At 45.5% G+C, this 12,552-nt stretch overlaps 1 protein-coding gene across 6 annotated transcripts in view; it reads left to right on the top strand.

Moving 5' to 3' along the window:
- Positions 1 to 755: 755 nt before the first annotated feature.
- The window catches only part of fubp3 (far upstream element (FUSE) binding protein 3), a 108,069-nt gene continuing 96,272 nt past the window's right edge, over positions 756 to 12,552 (top strand). For all 6 annotated transcript variants that reach the window (XM_038781574.1, XM_038781573.1, XM_038781572.1 and 3 more), the window contains exon 1: positions 756 to 892. In XM_038781574.1, coding sequence (XP_038637502.1) covers positions 782 to 892 — 111 coding nt within the window. In that variant the 5' untranslated portion in view covers positions 756 to 781. The remainder of the gene's footprint in view (positions 893 to 12,552) is intronic.

The following is a 12,552-nucleotide window of genomic DNA, read 5'->3' as shown; positions in this document are numbered from 1 at the left end:
TTCACAGGCAATGCCAGCCCAGTGAAACTAACCAGCTATTAAACATTAGCTCCATTCTCTCTCCACAGATGCTGTCAGACCTGCTGAGATTGTCCAGTATTTTCAGTTTATGTGTCAGATTATAACATCTGTAGTAATTTGCTTTTACATTAAAGGATCACCTAAGCTTTCAACATGTCGTGTCACCTAAAAGGGATTTTGTGCGCAAATCCCATTTCTCTACCCTCCTTTTCCCTTTTCAAATTGTACCAATTAGATTATATTGCATTCCCCTCCTTTCTGCCAAGCTGCAACACTTCAAGTTACCTGCTTCAAAACCTTCATCTGCCACGGGTCTGCCCAATTCACCGGTCTGTCTATAACCTCCTGAAGTATTTTGCTAACTTTTCCACTGTTTCCGAATTCTGTGTCCTCCATGTCATGTGTTAGGTCTGGGTCAATCACAAGTGCCAAGTAATCATTTGTCTTCTATTTTCATTTCATTGTATTCTTTGGGTTGTTATTCCAACATTTTTTACATTTTGTCAAGTGTTTCCTCCTGGGAAGGAGAGCTCAGGGGACTGGCTGTCACTAGATGCAGGTTGGGAGGTAGGCAAGTGACTCCCCGGAAGTGGCTGCAGGGCCGTGTTGGCCGACGGGACTGACGCCACCGTGAAAGTGGTCTATCTGCTGAAGCGGCTCCCAGATCTCGCGAGAGTAGCGAGCGCGCGCCGGAGGGGGGGCTTCGTACTGATGCAATTTCCGCTTCCGTTTCCCAGTAGGCTCTCTCTCAGAGACGGCAATGGCGGAGTATGGCACCATCCTCACCTCGGCGGCACTCGGCCTGAACGCCGGACACTCGCCCGGGCCCAAGGTGGAAGCTTTCGCCGACGCGCTGCAGCGGGCGCGGCAGGTAAAGGAGAAACCCCCACACCGGGCGGCCCGGCCTTTCCTCGGTCGCGAGCGGGAGTGGGGGTGGCGGATGGAGGAGAAGCCTCTTGTGGCGGGCCGGAACCGCCTCCATTTACACCCCCCCTTCCCCTCCCGCCTGTCCCTCCCTCTCACTGCCTTACCCGGGTGGGGGTCAAAACACATGGCGTTCTGGGCCCAGGGGTAGCTTCAGGCACTACTGATGTCCCAGCCCTGACCCAAAGGAAAAAATAACCTGCTTGGGTATCAAGTAGTAGCTTTACTCCTCCACAAATCCCCCTCCACCCCATCCCAGATCAGCTTCCTGAGCCTGCCACACTCCTCCCCACATCAATGCATTACATCCACTGCACAGCACTGCCAGGATTCTGCTTCAGGCTGTCCCATGGAGTTCGAAACCTCAGCCGGGCTTTTATTATCATGTCCCACTCTGCTGACCCGTGTTACAGGTGTCGCCGTCCTCGAAGGGCACCTGAAATGCCATCGCAGGCGAGGCTACGGGAACAAGTGCTGGGAAATGCTTCACGGCGCCAAGGACCCGGCTTGGATCACTGTCTGTGTGGAGACTGCACGTTCTCCCCGTGTCGGAGTGCGTTTCCTCCAGGCGCTCTGGTTTCCTCCCACAAGCCCCGAAAAGACGTGCTGTTGGGTGAATTGAACATCCTGACTTCTCCCTCTGACTACCCGAACAGGCGCCGGAATGTGCCGACTAGGGGATTTTCACAGTAACTTCATTGCAGTGTTAATGTAAGCCTATTTGTGACACTAATAAATATTATTATAAAATGGGATTCAAGGAGGTAGGTGCTTGATGGCCCGTACGCACACAATGGGCTGGAGGACCTATTCCCGGGCCGTATAAAGAAAGCACTTGCAACAAAATGTATCAATGTGAAAATGCAGTAGTTGGATAGATTTTACAGTGGCTGTATAGAGCATAGAGTTTTATGTAAGTAAGCAAAAGTTTGGGCTGGTGGAAGTTCCAACATTCAGAGTAATTCATGCCATTCATAAAAATTCTACTGAGCTTTTGACATTGGTACAAGACAAATTTAGGACTGATGCTCTTCATATTTCATGATCAACATTTAGGAAGGGATACTTTACGTGTATACTATGCAGTTATTGGAGGCATTTAGACACTGGTTCACCAGGATTTCAGGATATTTTGTGACTTAAGTGAATGATAAGATAATTAAATGAATGGTGTCTTACAATGTAAAAGTTTAATGCGTATGCCACTTTAAGATTGACATCTATCTTAATGAGTAGGAGTACACGTATGGTGAGTCTTCAGTTTTGAAATGGCTTACATGAGTTAATTCCTTAATACAGGGTCGGTTTGATCCTGTAATGGTAAATTCCTAGTTCCTACAGTTAGCCAGTAGTACCATTCCTTGAAATTCAGCACGAGGCAAATTTTTAAGTTTATGCACAATAACCTTCTACTGTATTTTCTAGTGTTTAAAGATTTGTGGTGGAGAAGGAAACCACTTGCCCTCTCATCCCTGAGCTGGCTGGGAAAGCGGCGTTCCCCATATCCCATCTCCAAGCTCCTGTTCCATAGTCCAGCTGGTCACAGTACTTCAGGCGTATATTGAAGTATTTTTAAAAATGTGGTGGACGTTTCTGCTTTTACCACACTTTCAGACAGTGAGTTCCAGACTCTCCATCCTCTGGGTGGTGACATTTCTCCTCAACTCCCATCTAGACCGTGACTGATAAAGGCAATAGGCCTATACACTCGATAGATCCAGACCCCTCATCATTTTATACACCTCGATTAAATCTCCCCTCCGCCTCTTCTGTTACGAAGAAAGCAATCCCAGCCTATCCAGTCTGCCTTCATAGCTAAAATTCTCCATTCCTGGCAGGAGGATTGTCAATTCTTTGGCTCAAACATTTATCACAAAAAGACTTCTGCCTTGTGAAGCAGTGGAAACCTTCACTGCTTTCCCTTTTGGAATCTTTGTCTGAACTTTTAAAATAAAAATAATAGGGTGGCACGGTAGCACAGTTGCTTCACTGCTCCAGCGTCCTGGATTCAATTCCCGGCTTGGGTCACTGTCTGTGCGGAGTCTGCATGTTCTCCCCGTGTCTGTGTGGGTTTCCTCCGGATGCTCCGGTTTCCTCCCACAGTCCAAAGATGTGCGGGTTAGGTGGGATTGGCCATGCTCAATTGCCCTCGGTGTCCAAAAAGGTTCGATGGGGATAGGATGGAAGCTTGGGCTTGGGTAGGGTGATCTTTCCATGGGCCGGTGCAGACTCGATGGGCCTACTGGCCTCTTTCTGCACTGTAAATTCTATGTCTAAACTTCAGATACCAAAAGAAAGGCAATGCCATTGTGTTAGTATACATTTAGCCACATAAGTAACACATCAGGAAGTTGTAAAATGAAGAAATCTCCAGAAATGTAGTAATATGAACAGAAACCTAATGGATTCCCATTGTGGACCTCGTGGCGATGAGGGACCAGTTTGACAGCTTGAACGGACATGCATGGATATGATCGCATGGTTTATCTGGTTTCAGCAAAAGTTGTTGTCTGAATCTCTTGATAATGTTTTGAAAGAGAACTCCTTTTAGACAGTGGAATTGAAGGTGATGTCTGTTCTCATTTCACATAAGTGCTCTTGATTCAATTCAGAGCGCACCCCAACTTTGTCGGGCCTGTTTTTTTTTTTGAAAACTTACACAATCTGTCGTCTATTTGCCAACAAAAATTATGATTTTGTGCCTCAAAAATTCAGAACTCGAGGATCATGGTGTCACCATTCTTGCATCATTTCCAAAGGAAGAATCAATGTAAGCTTTCTACAAGATGCGTTCTTCTAATCAACTTGACTGCAGTGTATTTGCCGGTGTCTGAAGTTTTATGAGTTTTCCACCTGCCCTTTAGGATGTTCTCTGTTGCCATGCAATTGTTCCCTAGTATCTATTCTGTTGAGAACTGATATGGAGTGTATTGCTTCCCTGGCATCTGGTATTGATACTTGATTTAATCTTGCAGTGCTTAAGCCACAGTATATGGCACAGACAAGTCATCAGTCACTGCAGCAAAGGAAGATTGAATGAGACCCTAAAGCATTATTCCAACCTACGAAATACATATTTTGAAGTAATCAAAAGCTATATTATCCTGGCTCAAGGTTATAATCAAATTTAAACATGTCCAATGTCATCTGATCAGCCCTCGCCCTGATGTGAATCATTGCCTTTTAATCACCTTCAAAATGTCAATTTTTAGTCTGTTACAGTTTTGTGTATTCCTCTCGTATACCTTGTATCATTACAGTCCGTACATGTTGTCTAATTAGAGGGTCATTTGCTTTTCTTGGGGGCATATGAAAAGCGACGACTTGAGTTGGTTTTACATGCTTGGTGTATCCTTAGGGTGGTGCAGAGGTTAGCACAGCTGCCTCACAGCTCCAAGGACCTGGGTTCAATTCTGGCCTTGAGTGAATGTGTGGAGTTTGCACTTTCTCCCCATGTCTGCGTGGGTTTCCTCCGGGTGCTCCGGTTTCCTCCCACAGTCCAAAGATGTACAGGTTAGGGGGGATTGGCCATGCTAAATTGCCCCTTAGCATCCAACGGTTTGGCGGGGTTATGGGGATAGTGTGGGCTTAAGCCGGGTGCTCTTTCCCAGGACTGATGCAGACTCGATGGGCTGAATGGCCTCCTGCACTGTAAGGATTCTATGTTGAGTAGTCAGATGCTCTTAATCTATGGAGAGAGAAAATGCTGGAGAATCTCAGCAGGTCTGGCAGCATCTGGAGGGAGAGAAAAGAGCTAAAGTTTCGAGTCCAGATGACCTTTTGTTAAACGTTAACTCTTTTCTCTTCCTACAAATGCTGCCAGATCTGCTGAGATTTTCCAGCATTTCCTCTTTTGGTTTCCGATTCCAGCATCCCCAGTAATTTGCTTTTACGCTCTTAATCTATGTTCGATTGAGGATTGGCCTGGTTTGACTTGCTGATGTGTATTGGAATGGTTGTGTGGATTGCAGCTGGACTTGGCAGAGACCGTGAACAGTGTAGTTTATTTGCTGACGGTTAATTTTCCCCAAAGAAATCGACGAACGGCTGGCTGCCACCTCCGGGTGAACCCTAACATTGACCCTGTCAGGACGAACTTGATTTTCTCCAGACAGAGAACGCTAGCCATGTCGGTTAGTCAGATCTCCGACTTCAGGGGCTTTGAGCCCACCCAAGCTAATAATATTTGTCTCCGGGCTACCAGAGAGGCAAAGGCCAGAATGTCTGCCTCTTTCTCCTCCTGGATACCCGGGTCTTCCAACACTCTGAAAATCGCCACCTCTGGACTCGGCGCCATCCTTGTTTTCAACACCGTGGACATGACATCTGCAAACCCCTGCCAGAATCCCCTAAGCTCCGGACATGCCCAGAACATATGAACGTGGTTCACTGGTCCTCCCGCACACCTTGCGCACCTATCTTCTACCCCAAAGAACCTGCTCATCCGGCCCACTGTCATGTAAGCCCGGTGAACGACCTTGAACTGTATCAGGCTGAGCCTGGCACATGATGTGGACGCGTTGACTCTGCTCAACGTGTCCGCCCAGAGACTGCCCTCTATCTCTCCTCCTAACTCCTCTTCCCATTTGTGTTTCTGCTCCTAGGTCTGCGTTTCCACTGACCCCATAAGTTCCTTATAAATGTCCGCAACCCTCCCTTCTCCCACCCACATTCTGGAAACTATCCTTTATCCCCCTTAGTGGTAGGAGGGGGAAGGTTGAGACCTGCCTGCGTAGGAAGTCCCGCGCCTGCAGGTACCTAAACTCGTTCCCGTCCGCCAATTCAAATTTCTCCTCCAACTCCCTCAGGCTGGGAAAGTTGCCCTATCTCCCATCCTCTCGATTCCTGCTCTCTGCCCTCTCAATAAGCGAGGCATCCCCCATCACCCACTTCCTAATCATGGCTATATTCACCACCCAGTAATAATTACTAAAGTTCAGCAGCGGCAGCCCGCCCTCCCCCCGGCTGTGCTCCAGCATCCCCTTTTTAACTCGCGGGGTCTTACCCGCATGAAAGCCAAAGATCACCTTGTTGATGCGTGTAAAAAAAGGACCGTGGAAGAAAGATGGTGAGTCACTGAAACACAAACAAGAATCTTGGGACGACCGTCATTTTCACTGTCCGTACCCTCCCGGCCAGTGACAGCGGGAGCACGTCCCACCTTCGAAAATCTTCTTTCATTTGGTCTCCTAGTCGGTCCAGATTTAGCTTGTGCAGCCATTACCATTCCCGCACCACCTGGATGCCTAGGTACCGGAAGCTTCCCCCCACCACTTGCCCCCCCCCCCGACTAGCCCCTGGTGGCTCTCAACGCAATTGCCAGCGGCTCCGTGGCCAGTGCGAACAACAGCGGGGAGAGGGGGCATCCCTGCCTCGTCCCTCGGTGCAACCTAAAATAGCCTGATGTCAACCTGTTCGTCCGAACACTCGCCATGGGTGCCTCATACAGCAGCCTGACCCAGTCGATGAAGCCCCGTCCAAATCCAAAGCGTCTCAGTACCTCCCATAGATAATCCCATTTCACCCAATTCCATTGCAACCACTACCTCTACGTCTCTACCCTCTGGGGGCACCATAATTACATTCAGCAGCCTTCTTACGTGGCCGCCAACTGCCTCCCCATAACAAATCCGTCTGGTCCTCCCCAATCACGTCCGGAATGCAGTCTTCAATCCTTGAGGACAAGATCTTAGCCAACAGTTTGGCGTCTACATTTAGTTGGGAGATTGGTCTGTAGGACCCGCATAGCTCTGGGTCCTTATCCCGCTTCATTTTATTTCATTTTCAATATTGTCACTAAAGCTTAATCAGCAAATGGCTGTTAAATATATTAATGGTGCTGTTTCTTTATCGATGACTTCAGACTTGATTCTACCTGGGGGCCTGCAATGACTAGTAGTTTGATGTGTTATTGTGTATCTCAAAATGCTCCCTCCTGATTAAATCTTGACATACTCTCTATGATCATAATTAACCATGAAATGTGAAAGTAAAAATTCTCCCCTCCCCCTATCCTTTTACTAACAGTAATAGTTTTTAAGATACTGCAGTTTGTGGGGCATTTCTAGTGGTACTCTGGTGCCTTGAATACTGGAATTAAATTGGGTTTGTAGATTGTTGTGGAGATACCTCGGGTCATTCAAAAACAGGGAAAGTTGTATTTCTGTGTTCACAACATAAATAGAAGCAGAGTAGGCAATCAGCCTCGAGTGCCCTCGCTATTCATTTGGATCAAATCTGATCTTCCTCCTCCTCTCCAATTTCCGATATCTGTCTATTTCCGTAGAGGCCAAAGGCCGATCAGTCACAGGCTTGGATGTACTCTGAGACTGTGCACCCACAGCCCGCAGTGGAGAATTCCTCCTTTGGTTGAAAAAAAACTTCTCATCTCAATCCTAGATGGCCAATTCCTTATCCTGCCGCTATGACCCTCTAGCTTTACCTCTCCCAACAACGGGGACCAGCCCTTCAGCATCTTTGCTGTCGAGTCCTCCAAGAATCAAAGAGGTCGCCTCTTGAAACACGAGAGACTATATGCTCATTCTACACAATCTCCTATTTAAACAATGTTTGTTTTCAAATAACCCATATGTTAAGCAAGTACTGGATAAGTTTAAATAAAGGTTACATTCTTTTAATGCAATCACTGTTTGACCTTGTATGTAACTGCTGTAGCATAATTTTACATTTGTTTTTGCCGACTAGATTGACATAGAAAAGAAGTATTGTCATAAAATTATAATTCTGGTGTAATAGTCAGGCATGGGCGAAGATTTTGCTTTCACACTTTTTACTCTACATCAGTGCAGCTAGAATTCCTACCACTGGAAAATATTTTGCAATCTCAATTATTGGGTGAATAATCTCTCCTGATATCTTCCTCCTTTCCTGATGGTGCTGACACTGGGATTGGATGTAGTTTTCTTGCTGAGTATTCAGCAGTACTTTATCCAAGGTACCAAAGCTTACATGTGGGTGGAAATGGTGAGCGTTGCCAGGGCATTGCACAGCTGGGTGTGCTGCAGCTGTGTCCAATTCAGTCCATTCCGGTGTCCAGTGCGGAGATATTTCAGCAAGCAAATTTTTCTTCCCTCCTTTCGAGCACTAGACACACCTAAGTTGGCATCTTAGTTGATCCAGCATTGACCAAACTCGAATGTCATTGAATTGGAACAAATTCCTCAAAGTTCAAATTTATAAGCCACTTTAGCTTTGCAGCCATTCTGCCTGTACCACATGTATTTAACAGTAACAGGTTGATAATTGCATTGGAATGGCTGGGTACGTATCCCTTTGCATCTTCTGATGGCGGGATTTCCCTCCTTGGATTTTACTAACATAATAAATGGATCCTGAGATTTGGAGACAGGCCACCCCATAAACCAGAACAGTTTTATTGCATTAATGCGGTGGGGAGGCTCAAGTCGTGAGTTTAATTCACAAACTATGCAGGGTTTTAAAAAATAACTTTCTATGCCCTGAATTGCCTCCCAGACAAATTGAGGGCTTGAGGGGAATTTTTTTACTTCTACAGATTTTAGTCATTTATTTTCAAACACTCCAGCAGATATGTTATGGAAGATTTCACCTGGGGTGGAGCAGAGAGTGAGAGAGAGAGATGTGGAAACACTGCCGGTGGCATGCCTGTAGAGTTCATGGTCTTGTATGATTTCTTACCAGAACTTTGTATGATAGAAAATGATCCAGACTAAACTATTCTGCAATACTTAAGGGTACTAGTGATTGAATATCAGACTGCATATTAATAATACCTGGAATGATGGACGCAATAGGAGTAGGATGAATGTATGCTCGTCCCCGGATGGCCAGGCTGATTGCAGATGTATTAGAATTGCGAGACTTCACAGTACTGAATGCAGTTAACGTGTCTATTGCGAGAAAGGTTTCAGCTGTGGCCCTGCTCTTAGTTACCATCTCTTAGCTTTGCCCTCCTGCAACGAGCTTCCTTGGATGCAATCAAGTCGGTATGCCTCAAAAGGGTGAGTGTGTCCCCCATATTGGGAAAATAATTGATCCAAATTTTCTCAGGAACTTGGTTAGAAAACTTTTGAACTTTTAAATATTTTTTATTCTCCTTTTTCACATTTTCTCCCAAATTTACACCCAATAAACAATAATCAGTAACGAATGTAATGTCAATCCCCATATCAATAACAACGTTCCCATCCCCCCACCAAACCCCAGACATGGGCCCGCATGTTAGCATAAACAAATGACTAAAAGGAATCGGGAATCACCCATAGTCACCATTAACACATACAGTCCCCCTCCCCCCAATCCCACTAATGTTCGATGTGATCCAATTCTTGAAAGTGCATAATGAATAATGCCCATGAATTGTAGGATCTCTCCATCCTTCCCCTCAGTTCAAAGTTGACCTTTTCAAGTATTAAGAATTCCAGCAGGTCCCCCTGCCACGCTAGGGCACAGGGTGGAGAGGTTGATCTCCACCCTAACAGGATCCACCTTCGGGCGATCAATGAGGCAAAGGCTACAACATCTGCCTCCCCGTTTCCAATCCTGGCTGGTCCGACACCCCGGATATGGCCTCCCGAGGGGTCCAGTTTCATGTTCACCACTTTAGAGATTTCCCTAAACACCTCCTTCCTGTAATCCTCCAGCTTTGGACAGGGCCAAAACATATGAACATGGTTTGCGGTGTCCCCCCCCCCGCAACGTTCCCACACATCTTCTACCCCCTCTAAAGAGCCGGCTCATCCTCGCCCTTGTAAGGTGCACTCTATACACCACCTTCAGCTGTATCAGCCCCAACCTCACACCCAAGGTGGAGGCGTTCACCTCTGGAGCACCTCGCACCAGAGCCCCTCTTCCTCCCACTTTGCCTTGAACCCTTCTAGCGGCACCTTCTCCTCCAAAACAGCCCCTTAAACCGCCGATACTACCCCCATCTCCAGTCCCCCTGTCGTCAGCACCTCTTCCAGAAATGTGGAAGCTGACTCTACTGGGAAGCTCTAACTCCTTTCTGGAAAAGTCTTGAACCTGCATGTATCTAAATATTTCCCCCCTGCTCTAGCCCATACTTTGCTCCCAGATCCTTCAAGCCCTCAAAACGACCCCCAAGAAATAAGTCTTTTGGTGTCCTAGTTCCTTTCTCCTCCCATCCGAAAACTTTTGAACTTGATGTGTTTCTGCGTGAATCAAAGGAAGAGAATTTCTTGCCTTTGCTGCACTAGTATTGGCAAAGTGGACATTCTAAAAAGTAATTCTATCCCCTTTTAATCTGTGTAGTAGGTAAATGATGGTAGTTGTCTAAACTATCTTGCCTGGGTGCAATTCTGGTGTACGTTCTCTGGACTGTGTCCCACCAGTGCTTTAACCCCAATGTAACAGCAGACATGACCACTTTTCGCCTGGTCTTGAGGCAACGCTTAAGAATGAAAGGTTGATGTTGAGGCATCTAATGTCTTTGATGGGATATAGAGTTGGCGGTTGGACCAGCATTTGTTGCCCATTCCTCATTGCCCTTGTACAATGTGTTAGCTCGGCCATTCCAGAGGCCAGTTATGAGTCAAGCACACTGTTGTGGGTCTGGAATGACGTGTAGGCCTGACCGGGTAAGGATGGCAGACTTTCTAAAAAGGACATTGCTGAACCAGTTGGGTTTTTACAGCCATTACTGAGACTGGCTCTATATTCCAGATTTTATTGACTTTCGTGGAAATTTCACCGGCTACCACGGTGGAATTTGAACCCATGTCCCCAGAACCCTTGACCTCTGGATAACCAGTCCCGTGACATTACCACAACACCACCTCTGTTTCCCTCTGGTCAGCTCCATACTGCTCAAACTCATTGGGTAGGATTCTGGTGCGAGCGATCCAAAGCAGGTCTGAGGCAGGAATGCACAATCATGCAGAGGAAAAGTCAAATCTCATTCATGCGGATGACAAAATAAAACCTTTTGGAATGATTCAGAATTCAGTTCACTTGACAAGCTAAAGAAATTGCTGCTGTTGGACACATGGTCGACAGTAAAGGGATAATTAGCTTCAATATTTTCTTTGTACTTACCGGATCAAGACAGAATAAACCTACCTCGTGATCTTCCTAGAATATTGCAAGCAGTAGATATGAGTGACATCAGGGCCATAATCCCCTTTGGGATTGAGATGATAGCTACAAATCGTTGTGTATTTAATGATTCCATTCCAAACTCCTTTGGGTTGTTACAGCCTAAAAATGTGCATGGTATGTATTGTATATTGTATATACTGATATTAGTTCTCCATAACTGTTCTTTCTTAAAAGGCTCACATTGGGATCACAGTTCCTTTGGCATGCATATAATTTTCCTTATCTAGAATATATTGACTTTTACCTGGGGAAATGTCTGTTACTCATTGAAACCAAAATAATTTAAAGCTTCTCTACATCCGTTCTGCAATATGTATTGTGACAAATGTTTTCTTAATGGCTTGGTGTCCTTATCTAATAAGGAAAATTAGTTTTAATATCATAGTTTGAGTGGGTGAGAACTGTTAATAGTGTATCCATTATATTTAATAATACGCAGGTGGAGGGCATTAATTGGGATTTCTCTTGAGCACATATAGATTCTTACCAAAGCTATGGTGTGGTTGAGTTAGGAGGTGTATGTTTGTAATGCTTCACTCTGCAAACAAATGTAAGACTGAGTAAGGATTGGTGGTTCCAGTACAATCCATCAACTGTCTTGGCAGAAGCAGTTTGAGCTCCACATCTTCTTTGTTGGAATTGTGTATGGACTTGGGTTACTGAACCAGACTGAAAAGTCTGTGTTGCCTTCATTGGGCACACAGCCTATGAATGCTTGTGTCGTGTTTGAGTATGAGTTACTGGAGGTGCCAGTGGAACTGTGCCATCCCAGCAAGTTGCCATCTTCGACAGAGGAGGGCAAAGGTTTTCTGAGCGAATGTTATTCTGATTAATGACAAATCACAAAGCCATTAATGGTTATAAGGCTGTAATCTGACCTCTGTTTTGGTTACGGCTGTAACCATGAAGTTTTACTCTTGTTTATGATGCTTTGACTTTTTTTTCAACTGTTTGCCTTGTTTACATTTTTGGGTGATCAATTTTGCTGTGTGTGACATACTGGTACTGTGGAGTCAAATGTTTTCCTTTTTTTGCTTTTAACAGCCCACGTCCTGGTCAGGTACTAAAGGAGCCAGAGTGCTTAAACACTCTTCCAGCTTCAAGCCAAGGAGATTAGCCTTTTCCTCATTCAAATGACCTTGAAATTAAGGTGGGAGGAATCATTGGAAATGTGGCTTTGAAAAATCTTCACATTAGGAATTTAGCTTGAGAGTGTTTTGGTTTGGCTCAGTAAGACAAATATTGGGTATGTTAGAAGATTTAAAGCAATTTATGAATGTCCTTTACATGATATGGTTATTGCTGCCCTACCCATATATCTCTCTCAGTTTTAGCTTTCTTTTAGCGAGACTGATGAAAACTGGTTAACGTGGTATGTTATTTAATCGCTACGGCTTAATTAAAGATTCTTGTCTGCTTGCCTGCGGTCGGGCCGACTGGGGCATTGGAGGTGAAATGATAGTTTAATCCTTCACGCTGTTCCTCAGTAGC

Source organism: Scyliorhinus canicula, chromosome 21 (assembly GCF_902713615.1).
Source record: "Scyliorhinus canicula chromosome 21, sScyCan1.1, whole genome shotgun sequence".
NCBI classification, from domain to species: domain Eukaryota; kingdom Metazoa; phylum Chordata; class Chondrichthyes; order Carcharhiniformes; family Scyliorhinidae; genus Scyliorhinus; species Scyliorhinus canicula.
The sequence above is the reverse complement of the archived record's forward strand: the minus strand, read 5'-3'. Positions and strand labels throughout refer to the sequence as shown.